We start from the raw sequence: 24978 nt of genomic DNA, 5'->3' as shown, positions 1-24978 counted from the left end.
CAGCTACATTTATATTTTTGCTGCACAGATTAAATACAAAGAGGACTTGCAGATTCTGAGGGGACTGAGCTGCTTCCTGTATGACACTCCTGACATGGTCCGCTCCAGGTTCCTGCGGAAGCTCTGGGTGAGTGCCCATCTTCACAACACGTGGCTTCCCATACCAGCTTCAAGGAGCTGAGCAGAAAAAAAAATCTTTGCCTGCAGCTACTTTTAAGAGGAAATTTGCCATTAAGCCACTCGAGCAAATCACGACCCACTTAAGAGGGTCTGTGTCTCCTGTCAGAGGTAATGAGCTTAGGTAAATGCCAATTGTTTTTGTTCCTGCCTAGGAAGACATCTAGGATAAATGGCAGGTCAGCTTGACTTGCACATGCCAGCCACTTGAAAGACAATGTGTGACCATGACATATAGTTCCTTAAATGATTAATCAACTTGTATTTTCACTTTTGGGTTTTTTTAGTCTAATTACCTGTACACTGATAATGCAAGGAAGATGCGAGACAAATACAAAGTGGTGCTTGACACTCCGGAATACAGAAAAGTGCAGGAACTGAAGACACACCTGAGTGAGGTAAAGATGCTAAACATTTTACAAAGGAATCATTCCTCTAGTGACCATTTTTCGGACAACTACGCTAGGCAAAAGCTCCCCACTCTGCCTTTAATTACAGAGTAGCCACCATGTCTTAGCAAGTCAGTTGATCTCTCTTTGCCTCAATTTACTTATTTTGTCCACTTTTAATGAAATGAGAAAGTTGATACTTGTCCTGCCCATGATTATGACTGCTGAGAGTTTATATGATTTTATCAATTAGAAAATCCTTCTGTTTCACACTATCATTGTAGTCTCCGAACTGAATTTATTTCAAAAACTTCTCTTTCTTTAACTCCTGCTATCAGGAACCCTAATCATGGAAGTACCATTTGAAAAGTCTTCAATGTCTTCCTGCTCTGCTTCTCACTCAATAAGACCTAACCTACTTAAATTTTAAAAACTGTGATTTTTTTGAGTACCCATCATTTTCATCTGCCCACCTGGCACTGAGGCTCCTGTTTTATGGCAATTAATTATGTACAGATCTGATGCTGTCACCTAGACTCCTGACTCATTGAGGGTCGGACCCCATTTTATTTAGATGTTTATCCCATAATGCCTTGGCCATAATAGATGTCCGTGTTTGCCAAGGACTAAATCTGCTTTGCAAAGGTAAGGGCATTCCACAAATGTGAGTGGTTGCTCTTATTATGGGTTAGGTGGCCATTCTCATTCAACTCTCAGTTTGTCTGTGGCCTTCTCCACCAGACCTCATCAAGTTGAGCCAAGCATTTCTGTCAGCCACCTCAATGACCACTCCCCCACCCTGCCCCCTGCCATCCTCAATGGTTCTGCTGGCTGCTGATGAGGAATTACTTATGTTCTTGGACTACTTAGAGATGCCCTGGCAAAGCAAATGTTGCCCTCAGTGGAGGGGAAATGCAGCTTCCTACACACTTGATGAGCCAGAGGCAGAGGATGATTAATTCTTCAGCTTTTATAAGTGCTGCTACGCTGAGCCCATTTGCTTTTCTGAAATCTTCCCTCTGTTATTTCCACCAGTGCTAACACTCAGGAATGCTTATGTCACTTTCCAACGATGGCTAAGTTTCAGAATCATCTTTGAAATATTTTAAAACTGCCCTTGGGTAGGCTCTGACCCCTAGCCCCACACTAGACTCCGATTCTCTATGTCCGGGCATCTGCATGTTTTTAGCTGCTCCGTATATGATTCTAACATGCCTCCAGTGTTGGGAACCACTGCTTCAAAGTATCAGATCTCTCTTCCAGTTACCAGATAATAAAAACTTATTTGGCAACTTAAAGTGCTTATTGGTATCTCTGAAATATCTTTACTTCTCTTGGATGTCTGGGTTCAGAATTGTCTAAAACTTTAATTTCTCCTCTTCCCAATTTCTACTGAGGAATTTAGACATATTGTACATCAACACTGAAGAAGAAGAATAGTTATTTTTCAGTAGTGCAGTTTCTCTCACACTTGCCTCACCATAAAGTAACCTTGGCTTGATAAAATATTGACCTAAGCTACTACTGGATTCAGGTTTGAGGTAGAAACTGCAAGAAGGATTTCACAGGGGGTGAGGGGTGTGGTGTTAGAATCAGGAAAGTTTAGGAAGCACTAGCTTAGTAAAAAGTTTGAAGGAAGTTCAAGTTATTGACTTTTGAATTGTCTTTGAATTGTACATATTCTTGATACATATATATTTGTAGTACTAGGAAGCAGAGATGTTGTCCCAAGAAGCATAAACAAAGCAGATCTAAGTAGAAGGGAAATATAATACAAAAAGAATTATAGAAATGACATAGGAGAGTTGGGTCTTAGTCCCAGATTTACTTCCAATTTGCCATGTGACCTTGTATAATTTGTAACTTAAACACCTCAATTTCTTGAGCTAGAAAATTGGACTAGATAATAATTTGGGCTCCATTAACCATAATATTCTATGAGTTTGTTGATTTTCTTTCTTTGAAATTTATCCTGGAAGAAACAGTAAATTTTTATTTAGTTTGTCTCCTTTCTTTAGTAGTAACATCAAAAATAGACCAAAGCAGATAAGCTCATTTTGTTTTAACTTGCACTTGTATATAATTTAGATTTTTTAAAAATGAATATGTACATACATGTATATATACATATTATTTATTACCTATGTTTTATCTGTCCAATTGGCAGTTATATCCATCATTAGAATTTATTTATTATCCATTGGTACTTTCTAGTTTGCCTTGTTATAGTAAATTCCCTCAACATTTATTAGAAGACTACTATTTTTCGGATCTTTTATCTAAGCACAAGGTGACAAAAGGGTGATATAGCAGAGCCCCTGCATTCCACGGGCTCATAATCTGTAAGAAGAAACAGACATCACTATGATAAATGGTATTCTATAGGACTCATCAAGACAGTATGGACTGTAGGAGCTTTCCAGGCAGATAAGAGGGGGAAAGAACATTCTAGATGGTACGTGAAAATGGGTATAATGAGTTCTAGAAATTGGGAGTAGTTTAAAATAGCACATGGGGAGTGTGGAAGATTGTTGGGAAATGAGACTAAAAACAGAGGCTAGAATCTAGGTTATGAAAACTTGTAGGTGCTATACTTATCACCTAGGACTTGATGAAAATTCATCAAAGAATTTTTCTAAGCATTAGATCTGAGCATTAAAATCCGCTTCAAGAAAATTATCTTTTTCAGACTTGCGGAAGGTGATGAGCCACGTGGAGTGATCCAGTAGAGGATTCAGGAGAGTGGTTTAGGAGGCTCTTGTGGATGTGCAGAGAAGAAATGATATAGGAAACTGAACCAGGACAGCAGCTGAGGGAAATGAGAAGGATCAGATTTAAGAATCATCAGGAAGTTAGGAGCCCAGGATTCACCACCATCTCGATGTGGGAATGAGGAGAAGGAAAGTGGGATGACTCCTCAAGTTTCTGGCTTGGGTGACTCAGAGATCAAGGAGCCGGTTAGCAAAATAGAGAAAATAGGAGAAGCAGATTGGGCTGGAGATATAAGTAATATAAAGAATTCTACATTGAACATGATAAGTCACCTAAGTTTAGAAGTTATTGAAATTTTGGGTTTGGAGCTCAGGGAAGATACTGGATATATAGATTTGGAAGTCATCAATCTCAAATTGATGGTCGAGGCCTTGGGTACTAATGAGGACCCTTGAGGAAAATATGTGGGGTGCAAGGGGCCACTTCTTGACTCCAGCTAATAAATAGCAGCTTTAGGGGGAGGGCAGAACCGTGGCATCTGAGATGGAAGCTGCAACCTGAGCACCTAGGGGAGAATGGCAGATTGGAAGGCAGGGAAGAGAGTTTTCAGGAATGAAACTGCTCAACAGTTTCAGTGGCTACAGAGAAGCATTCTTGGATTCAGCAGTTGTAAAGTTTTTGGTGGTCTTATTGAGAGTGACCTCATTGGTGTGGTGGGTGGAAGCCAAGCTATCACCTTAAGAAATTAATCAAGAGAGAAAAAGAAGAAATACATAGTCTGCCTGGATGTGTAAGGAAGGAGCAAAGCTGTCTGTAGAGTCTGGTAAGGCTTAACGAAGAAAAGGACTTGTCTGTTGGCAGACGAAAACAGGGGGCTAGAAAAACAAGAGGTCGCAGATATGGAGAGGAAGGGGATAATTGCTGGAAATGGGACCTGGAAGAAACAGGTGAGAAGGAACACAACGTGAGGCTTGAATCCTGGACAGGCAACAGAATGTCTCCGATTTTGACAGGAGAGAAAAAAAGAAAATGAGGGCTAGAGAGGTAAACGAATTATTCGTTTATTAAGCAGAAACTGAGATTGTTGTGGTGGGAGGGCCCCTGCTTCTTCTATGAAGTAAGCAATAAAGGCATCTGCAGAGAAGATGTCAATGAAGCAGAAATGATGGTGATGACTGTTTTATATCCAGCTGGTGTACAGAGCTACAGGCAAGAAGCTGAAGTCAATCTTTACTTCTGTTCCTGATACTCCTGATCTCTTAAGAGCCAAGCAAGGGCAGAAGCTTCAGAGTCAGGTAAGATTAATAAACAAAAATTCGTAAACCTGCCATGCTGACGTCACAGGGGATGGTTATGTGTGCCCAGTCACTCTTGGTGAGGAGCAGCCTCTCATGCCCATTAATTTCAAGAAGTAGTTTTTGTCCGGGCCATCATAACTGTGGTTATGTTTTATGTGAGCAGGTAATGCCATGTCTTCTTTTCTAAGTGCTATGCAATTTTTGTCATTGGATGAGTAGTCTGTGGACTCCAGGTAGTAAAAATAAATTTCTCGAGCCTTCCATAGGACCTATCTATTGTCCACAGACAAATGCAACCACGTTTCATACATTCAGGCAAAAAGAGAAAAAAATACATATGTTGAGGGCTCTGTCAGAATCCTCTTGTTCTCCTATTGACATTCTTTATTATATGAACTATACCCAGCAGTAAGAACATTAGACAACTGGAATGTGAATATGCATTCCAAATGTGAGACACAGAGAGAAACAAAAGAACAGAAACACATATAACAAACAAACAAATAAGCAAACAAAAAAGCACAACAACAGGAAGCCACAAGCCTCCACTTAAAGGTTAAAAATTAATAAAGAAGACTGAATACTAAATAAGAACTGTCTTATCTCTAACATCTGATCCCTATTCTGATTATTTAGTATCTATATGTTGAACTTGCCACCAAAGAGAGACCCCATCATCATGCTGGAAATCAGACCACGGCCTTGAAGCATGCTAGAGACGTGAAGGACATGGTCAGTGAGGTAAGCTGAGAATTTGTACCAAGGCGCTGGGTTAAAGAAAAAAATTCTTTGTGAAAACCTTCACGGCCTGCCTCTGATCAGAAAGCTCATTTCTGTGAATTGCGCTCAGCAGCATCGAGAACAGAAGGCAGAGCTGTTCTCCTATCAAACACGATAACGCTGCTTCTCTAGGCAGGATCCGTGACATGACTGTGAGCCGGGAGGGATAAAAATACGTGAACTTAAGTTTGTCTGTCTTTTTTAACTTTATTTCCTAGAAAAAGTACAAGACTCAATATGAAAAGATGAAGGACAAGTACACTCCGGTTCCAGATACGCCGGTCCTCATCAGAGCCAAGAAGGCTTACTGGAACGCCAGTGATGTATGCATCCTTTCCTTCTTTCTTCTGTTGTGATAGGAATAGCTGAGGTTGAGTTACCTGAGAAACAGAAGGTATTACAGTCATATCTATAGTTCAAAGTCCTGGCCCACAAAATAGATCAGAGAAAAAACAAAAACGGGAAAAAAGGTACAAACAATAGTAGTTAAGGGAAGTAACTAAGAATAATGCCAAGAGATGCTAAAGGCCTGTTGTTCTTCTCATTGCTCTTCTGGGAAAAATATGATCCTTTCTTGTAATTCTTTGGTATCATTTCCTAGGGATACTTGACAACTAATTGTTACTTATCCATAAAATTATGTTCTTGGAGCCAGCCAAACATAGTTTCAAATCCTGATGCTGTCACTTGACTCAATAGTTTACCTAATATTTCTGAGATTCTTTTCTTGTATGAGGAATAAGGATAAAAATTGTGATCATTAAGTTAGAACAAGTAAGATAATGTGTAAAGATCCATAGCACAGTGCTGAGCTCTTAGATGAGCCTCAGAAAACATTCCCTTTCTTCGCTTTAGTGCCTAAATCATGCTAATGACACGTTTGTTAGAATTAAGAGGGACAGACTTTCACTTCCCATACCACATGATCAAGGACAAGACTGCCTTTAATCATACTGAGATTATCTCTTAATAAAGATATGAAATTAACCCAAGGCAAGTCCTTACCAGTTTTGTATCTCAGAGCCCAAATGCAAATGCATGGCGCCCATTACCAGAACCAGATCCCTTAAGACTGGACATTTCGGGACTTAAACTCAGCCAAAAGCTCAAGCAACCTCATGACCCCTCAACTTAGCAACATAGCTCTAGGATTTCAAGGCATCCTAGGGTAACCTAGAGTTACATCCTAGAGTTACAGTGACCCTCTCCCCCAAAAATGTGAAACAGTCCAACAAATTGGAACAATTTTGTCAAATTTTCATTTGGAGTTGAGAGGAGTCATCTTGTTGGAAAGATGCAATGCCAATTTGCTTCACATATAAGTTAAAAAAATTATATGCTGCCCCCAAAATCTATCCTCTGGGATATTTTTAGTGTTCCTGTGACATCCCATCTCTATCACTTTAAAATTACTGTTGAATATTAAGTTTAACCAAGCTTATTCTGCATTACTACTGTTTTGAGGGCTGGCCACACTATGGAATTGGCCCCAGAGCTCATTATGCCCCATTGGACAGCCCCATGCCTGGGGCTTTGTCAGTACCAATACTGATGCCTCTAATCTTTAAACTAGTCCAGTGTAACAAGAGTGGCATCTAGCATTCAGCTCAGCTCATCTTCCCACAAATAGAGCTAAGTGATCTTATGAGAGTATCCATCTGAAAAACAAAGAAAAGAAAGACGTCTTTATCATGTGTTTGCTCAGCTATCCAAAAAGAAAACACCTGTTGAAGGTTGGGAACAGATTGTGTGGAAACGCACCCATCTTGTGAAGATGAGATGAATCTTCTACATATTCGTAGGTTAAAGTCAGAGCTGTTGTCTCTTGAAATACCACAAAGATAAAAATCATAATAAAATAAAATTTTAGGACTGCTTCATGGAGAAGGCATTTCAATACCAGGACTTAGAAGCAAAATCTTTCTCTCCTTTCCGTGTATGTTAGTATGTCTTGAGCTCAACAAGGTTATGTTTGTTATTGTTGCTTTTTCCTTTTTCCCTAATTAGTTTTTGTTTTGTTTTATATTTAAACAAACTTTTTAAGTAGTTTTATATTTGCAGAAAGTTATAAAAATAGTACAGAGTTCCCATATAGCCTACTCTCTCCCCAATCATTAACACCTTATATTACCATAGCATATATTTGGCACAACCAATGAACCAATATTAATATATTACCATTAACTAAACTCTATACTTTATTCAGATTTTATTAGTTTTCTCCTAATGTTCTTTTTCTCTTCCAGGATGTGAAATTTATTCATGGGAAGACCTAAGAGAGAAAACTTAAGAGAGTTCAGGCTTAACTCGATAGTTTTTCTTAATCCATATGCTTTTTCTCTTTCCAGCTACGCTACAAAGAAACGTTTCAAAAAACCAAAGGCAAATACCACACTGTGAAGGATGCTCTGGATATTGTTTATCATCGCAGAGTCACAGACGACATCAGTAAAGTACGTTCCTTATATATTTCTACTTGTGTGGGGCTTATTAGCCCACGATCATTTTTGTTTAATTTCATCCCTTTCCTAATGCTCTCAGGAGACAAGTACATTTTTTTTTATGTTAACTTTGGGTCAGGCTTCATAGCTGTCTTTGCATTTTTACCTCAGGTGAAATACAAGGAGAACTACATGAGCCAATTGGGAATCTGGAGGTCCATTCCCGATCATCCAGAGAATTTCCACCACCGGGCAGTCACCGATGCCGTCAGTGATGTGAGTCTTGAAATCTTTTATTTTTACATATAAATTCATATGCCTACATAGCTAAGGAAATCAAACACTGCATAAAAACTGATTAATCAAACACTGCATAAAAACTTGACTTAATTTTGGTTTTCCGTATGGATGTTTAAATTATAAAACTCATTGCTAAATGAGTGACCTTTAATTTTGGAGAGAAAAAAAATATTCCAATTTATAAACCTAATTTTTCTTCTAAATGTATTATATCATATTACCTGACTGGAAGTGATACTTCATCTAAGCAATAACCTATTTTCAATCAATTGAAAAGACAACTTCGTGAAGCAATTAAGGCATGTAACAATGCTCATTGAGAAAGAAATTTCAGCTCTCTTTATGAAAATACAGCTGCCAAGTTAATGATATACTTTCTAGGAAAGTATGCCTATTAAATCTGAATTGCTTTAATTAGTATTAAAAATGAAAATTTCCATATATAATACAATACACCATAAAATGAGCAGAAAGCAATATTATTGGAAACTTTCTTTAAATAATTGTTTTAATACTTTATTATTCTATATGCCTCAGCGGTCAGAGTTCTACTTGTTCCACTTGTATTGATCCTAACCTACTGCTATTTGGAGATCTTAAACTCTTTGATAATGTTCTTCTCCTAGGTAAAGTACAAAGAAGATTTGACCTGGCTTAAAGGCATTGGTTGCTATGCCTATGATACTCCAGACTTCACTTTGGCCGAAAAGAACAAGACTCTCTACAGCAAGGTATCTCTACTCAAGGATAATGTCCACATCCATTCAGTATATACCAGTCCCCACAGAGAGAATTAGCACTGATGATATAGCTTTTCATATTTCCACCCCTATTCTTGCTTCTAGACCCTATAATCAAAGTACATACTGAACTGTTCACTCAGGACCTGACTATTGTCATCATTTATTTTAATCTGATAAACAGTTGTCTCAGTAAAACTTCTCATGTCTCTTCCAGAATTCTTTCCCTATTAATATGTCTCTGGGTGATTTACCTTTTTAGATCTGACATATATAAAGCGAGATTATTTTAATCCATAAACTTAATATGTGACTTGAGGCAAATACTTTTGTTTTTATGACCTCATTTGTCTATTTCCAAAAAAAAAAAAAATAAACAATTGGATTAACTTTCTTTGAGTTCTAAAACAAGAGTCAGCAAACTTTTCTAAAAAGTGCCAGATAGTTAATATTTTAGACTTTGTGGGCCCCATTCATTCTGACACATATTATTTGTTACAATTCATTAAAATTACAAGCAAAAAAACATTCTTAGTTTATGGGGCCATTTTAAAACAGGTGGTGGTCTAGATGTTAGTCCAACCCCTGCCCTAAAATATTATGGTTATCTGATTAATTCCTGGAAAAATATTTCAAATTAATGGACTAAAAAATTTCTTCAAGTGCACATAGAAATATTTTCAAAGTAAAATAATAATCATTATAATATAGAGAAACAAAGAAGGAATTGATTGAAATTTTTGCCTAATCTGGAAAATAGATCAATTTGTCATACATTCAATGAAAGCATGTATTTTAGGGTGAGTTTTCAAGAAATCCAGGTGAGTATATCTTTCATTGCCTTAAGAGATAGAATACATATTCAAAAATTACTTGTTAGCTCTATGAATGAATTATCACAATTGTATAAGTTAAATGGCATGTCTCATCCTTAAGATAATCACAGTCTGAAGTAACCGCATTCTATTTTCTCTAGTATAAATATAAAGAGGTATTTGAAAGGATGAAGTCAGATTTCAAGTATGAAGCCGATTGTCCAATCAATAGGCATTTCAAGTATGCGACTCAATTGATGAATGAGGTACGTGTGACCTGATCCAATTAAGCCTATTCGGTTCCCTTTAAGAAGTTTATAGTTATTTGGTTATAACCTGATATATGAAACGACAGGAAAGCCATTCTAATTATTGATTCAAGATAAAGATTTGGAAAGACTCTAATAATGTCACCATCTGATGGACTCTGCCAAAAGCACAAATAAGAACAAGTGAAGGGACTGTCCAGAGTAGTGTGAGGGCCCCACAGCCACCATCATCTCTGTTTGCACTAGCAAAGGGCAGACAGCCCTTTGGGTGATAAGAGCAAAGAGTTAAAGGATTTCGTTGACTATCAGCTCAACTCCCTTAAACATGATATTGTGCAGAGTTGGGAGACACAGAAGTTCAAGGTTGATTTAGGATCCCTTACTAAGGCACAGAAATGCAGTAGGTGGAAGTCACCCCTAGGGGATAGTTGTAATTCAACATTCAATCGTATTTGCCATTGTTACTCATACATTGGTGCAGAGAAGTATCCATTTATTAGTACCCAAAATATTCCTTTATATATTCTACCCAGTTTTTCCTGGAACTATCTGCAATAATTTAAGTTAAAATTAGCTTAAAATGACTGAAAAAAGTGAGATATTAATTAACTTATGTTTAAATGGTTTTATATTTAATTTCTTATTTTTGGATTTTCCATAGATTTATTTAAATTCAGAATTAGAAAATTAGTAAAATGTATTTAAAAATGTGTAGCCAATGGTATATTTATTTTAATGTGACTTTTTTGATATTTTTATTGTTTGTAAATTTGATTTCATTCATTTTCAGTAGATTTCCAGGCTGGACAACTCTGAAGAATTACTGTTAGTAGCTCCCTAGAATATAGTCTTGATATATTTTGTTTCTGTTTTTCAAATTCACAAAGGATTTCCAGGTCTCTTTTATAATCAAATAAATTAACTAGCATTAGAAGATTATTAGAATTTGTTCATAAATGTTCTTTTGGATTCTCACAGCCTTAGAGAGTAGATCTATAGCTTATGAGCACCTTATTTTAAATACAACTTAAGATGCCATAAAACATAACAGTGCTAATGGCATCATATGAAGAGATGGGAAATGTTTAGGTACAAGATACTCCAAATTTGGTGTCATAAATCAGATCCATCCCAAGCCCCAGCCTTCTGCAAGAGATCTTCCTTCACTTGACTCTCTTTGCCTCCCTGTTTTTATTAACCCGGATGCTTTGGGAGCCCATCTCCCAAAATGACATATTTCTGGCTCTCTGGAGTGTTTTTATCTTGAGACATTTCTGTGTAGCCTTGAAGTTGTACTCTTGCTATAATTTGATCTGATGTCTGAGCAGAAAAAATACAGAGCTGATTATGAGCAGCGGAAAGATAAATACCACCTGGTAGTCGATGAGCCTAGACATCTGCTGGCTAAGATCGCAGGCAACCAGATAAGTCAGGTACTGTGATGGGGCTGTTTGGACGGCCCAGGCAGGACTGTGCTCCAGATTTCTCATGAAATGTTGTTCTGTCTGCTGCAAGGATGTCATAGGTTCTGCCTATGATATTGGGATGTCCTGTTTCAAAGTATCTGTCTAGCCACCCAAAGAGCCCATGAGCTATTTGAGTGTGCCAGTCCATGCCATGCTCTGTGTCCTCACGTGTGCCGTAGTGAAGATGAAAAGCTGGGTCCTCCTACCCTTTATTCTTCTGGAGACCCTGCTTATAACTTGCATTTGTAAACTGCTAATTGAGTTGCAAAAGCAGAAACAAAGAAACAAATTAATGGAAGGAAATAAAACAGAATTCCCTACTGTATTTTCGAACTCCAATGATGTCTTCTTTTCTATAAGGCAATTTTGGTGGCACTAGCTATATCATTCCCCATTCATAAGGACTATGAATGGTCAACTGCAAGTATTGCAATCATTTTATGTAGCATTATAATGTATTTGGTGTCTTCATTCACACGCATATGTGAGCACATAAAGTGTGTCTGCCTACATCTCTTCACTCAGAGGTGATTGGGATATAGAGCCATGTTCTTAAGTCTCTTTTGTGCTTCACTGCTCTTTGCATGAACAGAGAAAATATAAATCTAGTGCCAAGATGCTTCTGAAACAAGGATGTAATGAACTTCTGCGTCCAGATATGTTGACTGCCCTCTACAACAGTTACATGTGGAGCCAGGTAATTTTGGATGTGATGTGAAGAAGAGATTTAGAAGCCTTCGGATTCACATTATGCATACCTTCATTTCCTTCCTCGTCCCTTGCTCAAGATGGTTTCTCATGATAAAGCTGCATAAAAATATCCGTTCCTTGTAAATGAACCCTGGCTGTGGCCAACTGTGATGATGCAACAGCCATCAGCTGTACATCATCTGACACCTTTGAAACTCCTAGTAAGATTAACCGAAACTTTTTCAAACAATTTCCAAATGGATGTAACAGTAACTTACATTTTTCAATATATTCCCCCCTAAAATAAACTCCTTAGAGATTGAAGATATTAATTAGATTCAGCAGCTTTTGAAAGACCTGAATACTTAATGTTTTTTCTAATTTGGCCATTATTCAATGGTCCCTACCACTTTACCGTTTAGGGAGATGAAGATTACAATACAGCTCTTTGAATATCATGCATACTCACAGCCCCTCTTGAGTTGGATGCTGAATTTGCTAGGTTATTTTTAGCATATCTGTCCTCTCACACACCTGTTAACAACATTGCTGATAACATTACCTTCCTACAAGGTCCATGGAAACACACACCACCACCTTTCCATCATATGCTGAAAAGTAAATTTGAAGCAGCAAAAAAAAAAAGTGGTAATTGCTTAACTACTAGATACAGTGTTAATAAAATGCCATTATTTTTCCACACACAAAAATTTTTTAATCTATCTTTTGTATTAGTAACTTGTTTTATCATCTTAGTTTGATATCAAATCAACACATGAAATGAGAGGGATGAGGTCTCCCCATGAATATTCTACTTGCCTGCCACTATTTTTGTCTCCTGATATGATCATCAAATAGTTGTGCATGAAATTTTGTTGTGCTGTCTGCATCTGTACTGCTTGAAACAGCTTATGTGCATGAAAAAAGAAAAATCATGGCTTGGAAATTACAAAAAATGAATGTCTTTTTTTAAATGATAAATGCTTTAAATTATATATACTAATTTTTTATTTTACATATGTTTCATCTTGATTGGAAACATACCTTAAGAAATCGTACGTATTTGATGCAGCATATTGTAAGTGAATAATTACTTGTCAGAGTTCGGAGAACAAGAGTCTAGTCCTGGCTCTGAGATTCAGTCTGTATGTGCCCTTAGCTCAGTCTCTTAACCTTTCTGGGCTTCAATTTCCACATGTATAAAATATATTGAAAATATCGCTTTTATCATTATTATTATTTGCTACTCCATTTCTTGATTGCTATCAAATACAGATTTATATTAAACATTTTCAATGAGGATTTAAAAAGAAAGCATGACACCATTCCCCAAATCTGTGGTTTATATAATCTACTATTATATAAACTGTAGGACTCTCTCAAGATGAAAATTAGATTCTGTAAAGCTCTCTCTTCTACTTACTAGAGTTAACTTGTTCTTCTCTTCTACAATTTAGATAGAGTACAGGAAAAAGTACGAAAAATCTAAGGACAAATTTACCTCAGTTGTGGACACTCCAGAACACCTGCGTACAACAAAAGTCAACAAACAAATCAGTGATGTAAGTACAGGAAACACTGAATGGATTCTCAAACTCAGGGAGCATTTGCAAATGTGGTGGGGCCTTTTGGATGTCACAATGTGTGGAAGACTCCACTGCCATTGAGTGGGAGTGAAGCAATGTCCTGCTATGCCCAGGACTCCTCTTGTACAATAAAGAACTGTTCCAACCAAATTGGCAGACACCCTATTTTAGAGGCGCTGGGGCTTTAGAAAGTGTAAAAGTACCTGTTGAGTTTATAGAATTCTCTTTCCTTTATATACATTCAAAAATTAAAACCCCTTTGAGTTTATATTTTTACATTACATTATAAATTGAGATGCATAACATTGTCTTTCTACTTTTTCATCTCATTTAGATACTTTATAAATTAGAATACAACAAGGCCAAACCCAGAGGCTATACCACAATCCACGACACACCCATGTTGCTACATGTCCGGAAGGTCAAAGATGAAGTCAGTGATGTAAGTACCAGATTAGTTTTGCAGTCCCTCTCATCCTGGCCTCTCTGATGTGATATAACAAACCCCAGTCCACTTATCTATTTCTGCATAACAATCTCCCTAAAACTTAGTGTCTTAAAACATCAATCATCTTTTTTTGTTTGTGATTCTGTGAGCTGACTGGCCATAGCCAAGTGGATCTTCTGAGGCTCAGATGGGCCAGGACATCTGGTTGGCTCACTCATGCAGCTAGTTAGCAATTGATAATGGCTCTGGACGGGAGCTTAGCTGTTGTATAGACAGGAACCCCTCCATGGGCCTTTCCATGTGATTTGGAGATTTCATAACATAGTGGGTGGGTTCCAAGAGGCTGAAGTAGAAGCTTCCAGACAAGTTAAGGGCTACTCCTAGAAGTGACAAGGGTCACTTTTGCTGTATTTGACTGGGCACAGTGGATACCCAGGTTCAACAGGTGAAGAAATAAATGCCACTTCTGGATGAATGAATGGCAAGGTCACGTTGCAGAAAAAGCATGTAGGGAATGGATATTGTAGAGACCATTTTGAAAAATGAAATATGCCATAAGTTCTATTACTACTCTATAAACTTTATCTAGAGGAACAAGGTAGCCATTAAATTCTCACACTGAATTTGAGGAGAAATTATATCCATGAATTTTCAGACATATAGCTAGATTCTGGGGTTGGAAACTATCATCATTTTGTTTAAAAAAAAAATAAAGTATTTCAAAGAACACTAGGGCTACATGGGTACCAGAAAGAATAGTAAAGGCGACTGTGGAATAGCTCATCCGAAATGCCCCAAAGCCTTGACTCTGGCCGGTGCTCAGGAATTCCTTGGCAGATTAGAAAATGTGCTCACAGTGTTGACCGTGAGCAGCTGTGAAAAGTGTTAAATGCATTCGGTGCCTTGTTTATGAAGGCAGACATGAAGAAGAACTTTTAAAAATATTTTGTCATATTTTTCATGTTAAAATAAGTTTTGGTACTTCAAACACGGACATCAAGCATTCATAAACATCTATCAGGTAGATCTTTTATGTGGAGCATCTCACCCCCTCTCACTGTAGAAAAATGAAGCATTTCTGCATCTATGTCCCTGCACTTTCTGACTATAACCTGAGATGCTGATGAAAAATATGGATTTCTAGGCCTTTTCTCCTGAAGATACTGCTTTACTACATCTATGGTTAAGCGCAGAAAATTGTAATTCTTATGATCAAGCAAATTTGGTAGTACTACTAGGCTTCCTTAGAACAGTTTCGCTTCAGATTTAACCACATTAAAACCTAGCATCTTTCAGTAATAATTAGTGAGAAAGCCCCGAAGAGGCTCCAGGGCCCTTTTATGTTTAAAATTGAGTGAAGCTAGAATTTCCAGGCCCAGGATGGGGAAACTACCTATTGGGCCCTCAGAGGCAAAGCCTTCCCTGTCCATCTCCCTCCCATTCAAACCCACACATGCCCAAACTTGGTAGATGTGGCTCTAGCAGTGATGATTGTGATGACTGCATCCATCCATCAGTTCATTCATTCATCAAATCTTTATTGGGTTTCTATGTGCCTGACACTAGGAATGAGATGATGAATGACACACAATCTTTGCCCTCAAGGAGTTCAGCTTAATGAAAAGAATAGACAGATACACAAATAATTATAAGACATGATAAGAACTGGAACTGTGGGGGCAGAGAGGGGTAAGACTCATTCATTCTGAGTGGGGAAAGGAAAGCGTCTCTTCCTTCAGCAGTTTTCAAGATATTGTGAACTTAGAATTTTCTGATTTGGAGAAGATAAAACACACAGGGATGTAGCTGTGTAACTGGCCCTTTCAGCACAAGCTCATGGGACATAAATCCTGTGGCAACACTGGTAAACATACTCAGTGTGTCCTGAAGAGCTGATTTTAAGAGCTGAGATAGGAAAGTGCACATCTGCATGGCTGCGTGGCTGCATGGCTGCATCCGTTATTCACACAGATTTATTCTGTTCTAAGGAACATTGTGTCCTATAGTCATGGTTTAAAGTTCTAGTTTTTTAAAAAGTGCTTAGTAGGCTGCTATAAAAAAAAAAAAATTAACTTTGTCACTGCGTTTCCTCACACAGCTGAAATACAAAGAGGTTTACCAAAGAAATAAGTCCAACTGCACCATAAAGCCAGACGCTGTTCATATCAAAGCAGCCAAGGACGCCTACAAAGTCAACACCAATGTAAGTTGTGAAACTTCCCCAAGCCTAACAGGGTATTTACCAGCTTCTGTAGGACATACAGAAGGACCTTTTTAAACACCTCTTCAGGTAACCGAGCTCCAGTGAGTCCAAGAGTTAGGCCCCAGGGTCATAAGTAATGACGCTGAAATCTAAATGCTGCCTTTGAGTCTTACAAAAGAGAATGGGGAAGAGCAAGGGTGGCCTAGCCCATGCCATGGATGTTACACCCACTCAGCCCTCATGGTAGGTGGCTGAGAAACTGTAGATTGAGTTCTGAAATGAAAGTTGTATTTTGCTAATTGTCTCAGCATCTTCCATTCTCTTCACCCTCTGTATTCTCCTCCTGCTTCATATACATACCTAGAGCCTGCTTCTTATTAAAAAAAATTTGTTTCAGTCACTTGATGCTGTCAAGAGTTGGCCTAGAACTTCCTCCTGCTCAGACCTCCCTGTGCTGACTCATTTCTTTGTTGTGGGGCATCTTAAAGCCTTGACCACAGAAACATTTTGGTGCATTTAGAGGAATATGAACTTTTAAAAAATATATACAAATGGTTATATAATGCAACCATTATAACCCAACTAGTGCCCATTAGTGCCAGAGAGAACATGTATTTATTAGGGCCAGAAAACTGAAATGCCTTTAAAGGTTGTTAAGTAGCTTAACGGTGACCTGAGAGTGGATTGAGGGATGGGTAGCAGGATGGATGTGGGAACAAGCAAATGAAGTAAAATGTACATTGTAGAATCCAGGCAGTGGGTGTATGGGCATTCTCTGTAAGATTTTTGCAACCCCCTCAAGGGTTATATGTTTGAAAATTTTCACAGTAGTGTGGGGAAATTTTTATCAAATAGTATACATAGATGCGTGCACTTTTTATGTGTGCAAATTATACCTTGACAAAAAATACAGAGAGAAAAGGAGTGAGGAAAGAAATGGGTCTGATAGAGAAGGCTCTTCCAAGAACACTCAAATTATATTACAGACACTTCTGTGCCTCGGATTTGGCCTGGGGCAGCCAGTTTTCCAGCTCCGATAAATGTCTAGGAAGTACACAAACACCTGCAAAGCCAGATGGCCTGAATTTGAATCCCAGCTCCACTTTTTACAAGCTGTCTCACCTTGGGCAGGTTTTTCACCTGTCGATTTTATGCAGTTGTTATAAAGATTAAATGAGTTAATATTTATAAAGCATGGCACAAAATAATTTACTATAAATGTTATATATATATATATATATATATATATATATATATATATATATATAAAAATTAAGCTTGAACTTAGTTAGAAATTAGAAATACTTGACTCTGAAGATAATTAAGCTGCACTGGCAGAGTTAGAAAAATTGTAGAATCATTTCACTCAGAGGCCTTTAAAATGCTCAGCCCCTATTTTGAGACCAAAGGGTCCTACAAGATGACCTCTTAAGTGACCGACTAGCTGCATAAATTGTAGAGAAATTTTAATTGGGGCTCTCTCTTGCATAAAGAACCATGATTTGTTGCATGTTAAAATGCAAGATGAGTTCGTCTGTGCCATATGTGTAGTTAGGAATTCAGCCCACTGAATGGCGTGATTTGTTTTCCTCTTGTTAAAAACAGCTGGACTACAAGAAGTTGTATGAAGCCAACAAAGCCCACTGGAGGTGGATTCCTGACAGACCAGACTTCATCCAGGCTGCCAAGTCATCCCTGCAGCAAAGTGATGTGAGATAAGAAAGATATTCCTGATACCAAAAATATTGACAGTTGTTCATAATAACCACTGTTGTGGGTGTTAACCCTCGCTCATCTTAGATCCAAGAAGGACAGGAGGGTTTGGGGGTGTGAAAGGCAACCTCAGGAAGCAGAATGGGCCACAGATTCTAGTCTTGTGTGACTGGGCCCAGACAAATGGTTCAGAGTCCCGAGGCGTGGGGCTGGGAGCCAGCAGGCTGAGGGGGCTTGGGCTTGGCCTCGGGCCTAGAAAGAGCCCAGTACGCCATAAGGGGCCAGGAACCCCTGCCCCCATTCCCGTAGCACGCCCTCTTAAAGGGACCCCTTAATCAAATGCCGGCTTTCTCCTGTGCCTGTCACACTTCCAGATTTTCCTCTGCCTCTCTTCCATTACAGTTTGAATATAAGCTGGACCGAGAGTTCCTCAAGGGTTGCAAGCTTTCTGTCACTGACGATAAAGACATGGTTCTGGCCCTAAGGAATTCCTTAATAGAAAGTGACGTAAGTATTCAGTCATTGATGCCTAACCTCACTCAGGGCTGTCTTCAGCAGCACAGTCCCCAGGGGCACCCAGGAAAAGACAGAGGAGGGCTGCTGCTGTAGGAGCTCAGGTGAGGGTCCTGAAATGTGACCCTGCCCCCCACAAACACCAGTGACATGCCAGAACAGGGTGGCAGCAGGGAGAAGCTATTAAATCCAGGTGACTGATCTTGATTTATAACTGCACCACAAGATAATTCACACAGCAAGAATTGGGAATCTGAAGGCCTGGCTGGATTTTACAAGAAAACTAATTCATTTTCATGGAATCATATTCTTTCTATGCTGTAGTTTCCTCATCTGGAAAAGAGGAATAATAATGCCTCCTGAAAGTGCTTTAAACTACGGCTGTATGTTTAAAGATTCATCACGAAATCCATTCTGATTGTTCTTAAAACCTCAACTTGCAAGAGATAAAGAAAATCCCTTTTGTATATTTTCCAAGATTTCCAAACATCCAACCTTCTATTGAGTTAAATGTTCCTGCTGTGTCAATAATGCTCTTCTCCCAGTTCTATTGACTTGGGAGCTTAATAAAAATATGTAGGAGATCCAGAGGAGCTAAAAATATGTTTTTTTCACCCCTGCAGCTGAAATACAAAGAGAAACATGTCAAGGAAAGAGGAAGCTGCCATGCCGTGCCTGACACTCCTCAGATCCTCTTGGCAAAGACTGTCAGCAATCTGGTGTCTGAGGTAACCCTCCAGCAGCCATATGGCCTTCTTCCATCTGGGGCTAATGCCCAGCCAGACACTCTAACAAGCTCTCTATGGATTCCCTCAGAACAAATACAAGGACTACGTGAAGAAGCACTTGGCCCAGGGCTCATACACAACACTGCCAGAGACGCGGGACACTGTTCACGTCAAGAAAGTGACCAAGCATGTCAGTGATGTAAGTAACCAGCCCCGGGACTCTGGGCAGCAGCACTGCCACTTTACCTTAGAATCCAGCAAAAGACCACAAACTGCCCTTTTGCTTACAGACACTTGCCTTTATGTAACTTCACTCTTACCGTCAATACCTGTCTGTAAATTTTGAACTCCGGTTTAATCCTTTAAAGGACCACTCATTATTTATTAGCTTTCGAATTATGGCAACTATAGCGGATGTGAGTGTTGCCCCAGGACATGTTATGTAGCAATATAAGATGTTATTAACCCAGCATTAATAAAGGGAGGAAGTACTGCTGATGAAGACTCACCTCTCCTACCATTAAACTGCTAAACAATTTTAGCGAAGTAAAATCACCGCTTTGAATCTCGGTAATCTCTGCCCACTATGTCCTTATCGGTAATGCTTTAAAAATCATGTTATTATATTTTATGAGCCCTATATGCTTCTACATATTTTTAAACGGTAGAAATGGTAAATGAAAGAACTTAATTTCCTTGTAGTCAGTTCTCCAAAGATTGGCATGTGGGACAAGTGTTGTTCCAGGACAGAAACGACAGAGAAGAACTGGAATATGAATCAGGGACCCGAGTTCCAGGCTGATGCCAGAATGGGGAGCCGTGGGTTTTCTGGAGCTCTTCTCACAGTTATTCAAGGAAATCAATTCTGTTCCCAGCTTCCTCTGCTCAAAAATGTAATTCTGGCTCTTTTTAGACAAATTACAAAAAGAAGTTTGTCAAGGAGAAAGGGAAATCCAACTATTCCATCATGCTGGAGCCGCCAGACGTGATGCATGCCATGGAAGTGGCCAAGAAGCAGAGCAATGTAAGTGTCTCCTCTCAGCTCCCTCTCAGAGGCCTGTGGGGCCCATGGAGCCCAAACTAGTGCATGCAGGCTAGTTCCAGGGAGTGGTCATCCTAACTTTTATATCTGGCAGTTTAAAAGATATGGCGGTAGGGTTAGTTTGGCTTTAATAAAATGATTCCCAGTACTTAATGAGGGCCTTTGGAAAGGTAGCCTATCTCTCAAGTGAGTAAACAATTTTTTTTTTTTCCAATAAAGGTCATTTACAAAAAAGATGCCAAAGAAGGCCTGCATTATACCACAGTGGCCGATCGGCCAGACATCAAGAAGGCCACGCAGGCAGCCAAACAGGCCAGTGAGGTAAGGGTGTGGTTGAAATGTACCTGGTCCCCAGTGGTCACTGCCAACAAGTAGTACGCGGCACCCACCACCTGGAATGTATGTCCCATTTTGGTTTCCTCTGATTCAGGTGGAGTACAGAGCCAAGCACCGGAAGGAGGGCAGCCATGGATTAAGCATGCTTGGTCGTCCAGACATTGAAATGGCCAAAAAGGCAGCCAAACTGAGCAGCCAGGTAACGTAGGATGGACAAGAGATAGCTCTAATGTGAGATTTTAAAAACCTTGCAGGAAGAAGTGATTCCCAGAAGGAAAGTGCAGTATTAGCAACCAAAGAGATATTGGGTCTTTCCTAGCACAACAAAGCTTTGAAACCTTGTATCATCATAAAAGGGGTGCTAAGGACTTTCTTTCTTGTTTCCCTCTAACATCTCTAGGCCTTTGTTGGTTTCCACTTTTCCATTTATAGGCATCTGTCTAGGTGCCCATATGCTTAACTATCTTTATGTGACAGAAACATCGACTCTTTAGAACCTCTCCCCAGGCACTGAGAGTTCCATCCCAAGGGCCTGATTCATACTTAAGTCACCTATGGGATCTTGTAACATGCAAGAGTCATGAAATTCTAACTGTTAGAACCCAACCAGATGCAGTCGCCTTATTCTTTCACTCAACACACATGTAAAACACCTGGGCTAGGAAGTAGGGTTGAATAGATGTGCTCAGACTGGCTGTCCATGGATAAATAAGTACAATTTTGGGTGATAAGTGTTTAATCAAGATATGCACAGGAGAAATGTTTTATTCTAGCACATTTCATATTATTGAGAAGATGGACTCAGAAGTGTGTTACCCAAACCTGATTGCCACATTACCTAATTTTTCTTCTTAGACTAATTACCTAGAATACCCCTGAGTTACAACAGGTTTTCAGACTTTAGCTCAGAGAACCCCATGATCCACCAGCAGATCTTTCAGAGAGCAAGTTTTAGTCCTGCAGGACTTGAGCTCAAGAATCTCTTATTTCTTCTCCAAGTTAGAGGTCCTACCTTCTTCCTCATTGCTTGTCCTCTCAAGCATTTGTTCGAAAAAATGGGTTTGGGATACATTTGGTTATTGTATGACATTCAGCAATACCACACATGGGATTCCAGTTTTTTGGAAGATATAAAGTAGTAATATTCAATGACAGAACAAGTAGGATTTATGAAGAGACAGAGGTTCAGATGGCTAACAACAAGTAAATATAATTTTTTAAAGATTTTTTAATTTAAAACACGGACAAAATATTTTTATTAAAAATTAATGGAATTGCATAAGCATTTGAGACCAAGATATGAAATTGCCAACAAAAAAAAAACAGCATAATCTCTGAGTAATGAAATGTAATAAGAACTTTTTAATGTAGAAAATTTAATATGTTTTTAAATTTCCAAGGTCATACCATTATCAAGTTTAAAACAAAGAAATGGCTTTGACATTGAAGACTGCTAGTTTTTAAAATCTAGAAGATCATATTTCTAATCCTAAGCAAATGCTATGATGTGGAGAATGAGACATGACCAGATCCTTTTTTTGAGTTCACCTTCTTGGGTTTACTTCCTGTGAAAGGCTTGCCTCAAGATTTACAGTTTCATGGTGTGACCCCAGGCCCAGCGAGGCTTCACCTATGTGTATGCCCTCCCCATTCTGACTTTGCTGTCTTACTGGCACTCTAGGCAGAATACCTCAAAGCCCAAAGGAGAGGACATGGGCACGGCGCCGCATCTTATGACACTCCTATGATGAGGCATCTTAAGAAAATTAATGTACTCATCAGCGATGTAAGACTAACATTAGCAAGCCGAGATTTCTGTCTTTCTCTTTTTCTTGTCACCTTTCTTGGCCTTGGTCAGGGGACTGACCAAGTTGCACTCTTTCTGTTGATTTTGTGTTGGAATGTGTAGAATGCTGTGGAAATCTGTCAAAGGATATACTTTTGCACACACCCGTCTTTTCCTGCATGAAGTTTTCCCTCTGGAACATGCCACTCAGAACAGGAAGACAGACTAGACTTAGGCATGGCCTCCCAATGCATTTTGGGTTGCTGACACGGATTAAATTAAAAGATGAAATAAAAACAAATGGAAAATCTCATCTCCAGCCACACAAAGAAACCTCTGCTGATTACCACTGTTGATGTTTAATTTAATACATTTAAGACAGGTACTTAACACAGTCCCTCAGTTCATGCATACTATAAATCAACAGAATAGCAAAAAATTTTCTACTTCTTGGGCCTGTTCTTTAGTCATCAGAAGCACTAATTCCCTGAATAGTCGGATGTTAGACCTTTAAATTCAATTAAATTTGAAAGAATAATTGATAAGAATAATTCCTATACTGCATCCAGATAAGCCCATATCTGAACATGACAGGATTATAAACACAGGTGTTACATGGTTGCCTCTCAAGTTTTCATGATTAAAAAAAAGGGAAGGCTTTACCATTTCAAAATGCCATGTATATTTTTACTGTACTTACTGGCTAGTCCAATACTAAGAATATACTACACTTACTGCCTAGTTCAAGAATTCCTGGAGTCCTGAACCTGGTGTACATTCCTGTCTTTCAAAATGTAGACTTTAAGAAAATCAACCCAATCAAAAAGGAAGCCCTTTTTGGGGTGAACTCAGATTCATATTAGCAGCTGTGTAGGCTGCATTTGCTTGGGGGCCTTTATGTGGAAAAAGGCATAACTTCTTTTTTAAATTAAAATGCTGAAATTTAGGTTGAACTGATATTAACAGAAGAAAAAGAAACTGAAGGGAAACCAATGAAATTGCTGTTCTTTAAATAAATATTCCTTCAGAAATGAGCTATTTCTAAAAGATAGAAAGAAATTTAACTAGTAAAAGAAACAGATTTTACCCTCATCCTAGATGGGTCTTTGCAACTTTTTTTTTTTCAGTCTGACTCCACACATCTAGTTTATTTGCTTTTCTGTGTTTTACAGCTCTTGGGGTCAACCTTGGTCTTACAGGTTTCTATATCCCTTAGAAAAGGTTTCTTTTTGGTCCAGACGCCAGCTCAGCACCTCTGATTTCTTTAGCAGGCTTTTCATTTCTTTATTTTGAAGATGAATTTTTTTCAGAGAAGAGCCACAGTAGCATTACTTACATTTTGTTTTCCTATTATGTTGTGTTTCTGCTTCCTCCTCTTTGTGTCGGTCTCAGTCTGCATCACGCAGTCCTGTTCTGCATGCTCATTTTTTCTATGCATTCCACTGTAGATTTATTCGAAATAAATGAGTCCTAACATTTTGAATGCATTTTTCTCTGGGGTGGCAGATTTCACACTTCTCAGCATTTGAGTGATCTCCTTTTTTGTCTCTTTTTCTGGATATGTAAAGTTGTGGGCAAGAAAAGTAAAGTGATGAAGCATGAGGGGTACCGATTTTAAATGTCTACAGAGTGAAAAATCTGGGTGACTGGATCCTGGTGTGCCAACTCTGAATGAATGAATCTTTCATTTTACCAGTAAAAGAAATTCTAGGTTTCCCGGAGAGTCAAATATTGCCTTTTTAGCTGGCTATCATCTAGAGATAGCTCATTTTTCATTCTTCCTAGAGTGAATAACTAGAGGAGTTCACTTTCTAGACCTAATCTTAGAACACTCTTGACAAAGACATTAGTCTGTTTGTCAGTAAGGAAATGTTCCTGTCACTTTCAACTTACTCTGTTGAATTTTCTTATAAATAAACATCTTCTTTAGCTATTTTAGACTAGGCATAATGACTGTCTCTTCCTTTCATTCAATCATATCACATTTATTGAGCAACTATTAGTGCCAGGTGTTGTGCTTATTATTAAATTGAAATAATTTAGTCTTTTACTTAGTCTTACTTTTATGTATCCTAAAAGTATATTTAATCTTATTTTTTCATCATTCTAAAGTATCTCACTTATTTCTTTCTTCTAGCCTGAAATCATATAGATGCCATTAACTCCCCAAATCTGTTCTTTTTCACTCAGAAGCTATGCTATTTTTTGTCAAGTTTAAAAAATTAAAATGATGTAGTCAAAGTATTATTTTAAAATAACAATAAATTCCCCTAATTTAACAGATTTGTAACTTCTCACTTTGCTTGATCATCCACAACCCCTCTTGGAACTCCTTGCAATAGACCTAAATTGCTTTAAGTTCTGCTAGGTAGGAAGGCCAAAATGCTCCAAATCAAATACATCAGATTACTTTTCTGAGCTTAGACTAAAGCCTTTTCCCACTTATTTTTATTTTGCATTAAAAAGACGTAATTATCTTTTATAACTCTGGATAATATAAATCTGAGCAAGGCAAATACTCTACCACTGGATCTGATTCTTGTTCA

At 38.4% G+C, this 24978-nt stretch overlaps 1 protein-coding gene across 1 annotated transcript in view; it reads left to right on the top strand.

Moving 5' to 3' along the window:
- Positions 1-24978, top strand: part of NEB (nebulin) — a 191705-nt gene that overhangs the window by 139042 nt on the left and 27685 nt on the right. The window contains exons 118-137 of the mRNA XM_039855663.1: positions 29-127; positions 465-575; positions 4469-4573; positions 5213-5317; positions 5575-5679; positions 7705-7809; positions 7969-8073; positions 8724-8828; positions 9814-9918; positions 11250-11354; positions 13535-13639; positions 13998-14105; positions 16210-16314; positions 17920-18024; positions 18430-18534; positions 19164-19268; positions 19357-19467; positions 20182-20292; positions 20530-20631; positions 20741-20845. Of these exons, the coding sequence (XP_039711597.1) occupies positions 29-127; positions 465-575; positions 4469-4573; positions 5213-5317; positions 5575-5679; positions 7705-7809; positions 7969-8073; positions 8724-8828; positions 9814-9918; positions 11250-11354; positions 13535-13639; positions 13998-14105; positions 16210-16314; positions 17920-18024; positions 18430-18534; positions 19164-19268; positions 19357-19467; positions 20182-20292; positions 20530-20631; positions 20741-20845 (2112 nt within the window). The remainder of the gene's footprint in view (positions 1-28; positions 128-464; positions 576-4468; positions 4574-5212; positions 5318-5574; positions 5680-7704; positions 7810-7968; positions 8074-8723; positions 8829-9813; positions 9919-11249; positions 11355-13534; positions 13640-13997; positions 14106-16209; positions 16315-17919; positions 18025-18429; positions 18535-19163; positions 19269-19356; positions 19468-20181; positions 20293-20529; positions 20632-20740; positions 20846-24978) is intronic.

This window comes from Pteropus medius, unplaced genomic scaffold (assembly GCF_902729225.1).
Source record: "Pteropus medius unplaced genomic scaffold, Ma_sr-lr_union100, whole genome shotgun sequence".
NCBI lineage: Eukaryota > Metazoa > Chordata > Mammalia > Chiroptera > Pteropodidae > Pteropus > Pteropus medius.
This window is presented reverse-complemented; position numbering and strand designations above follow the sequence as displayed.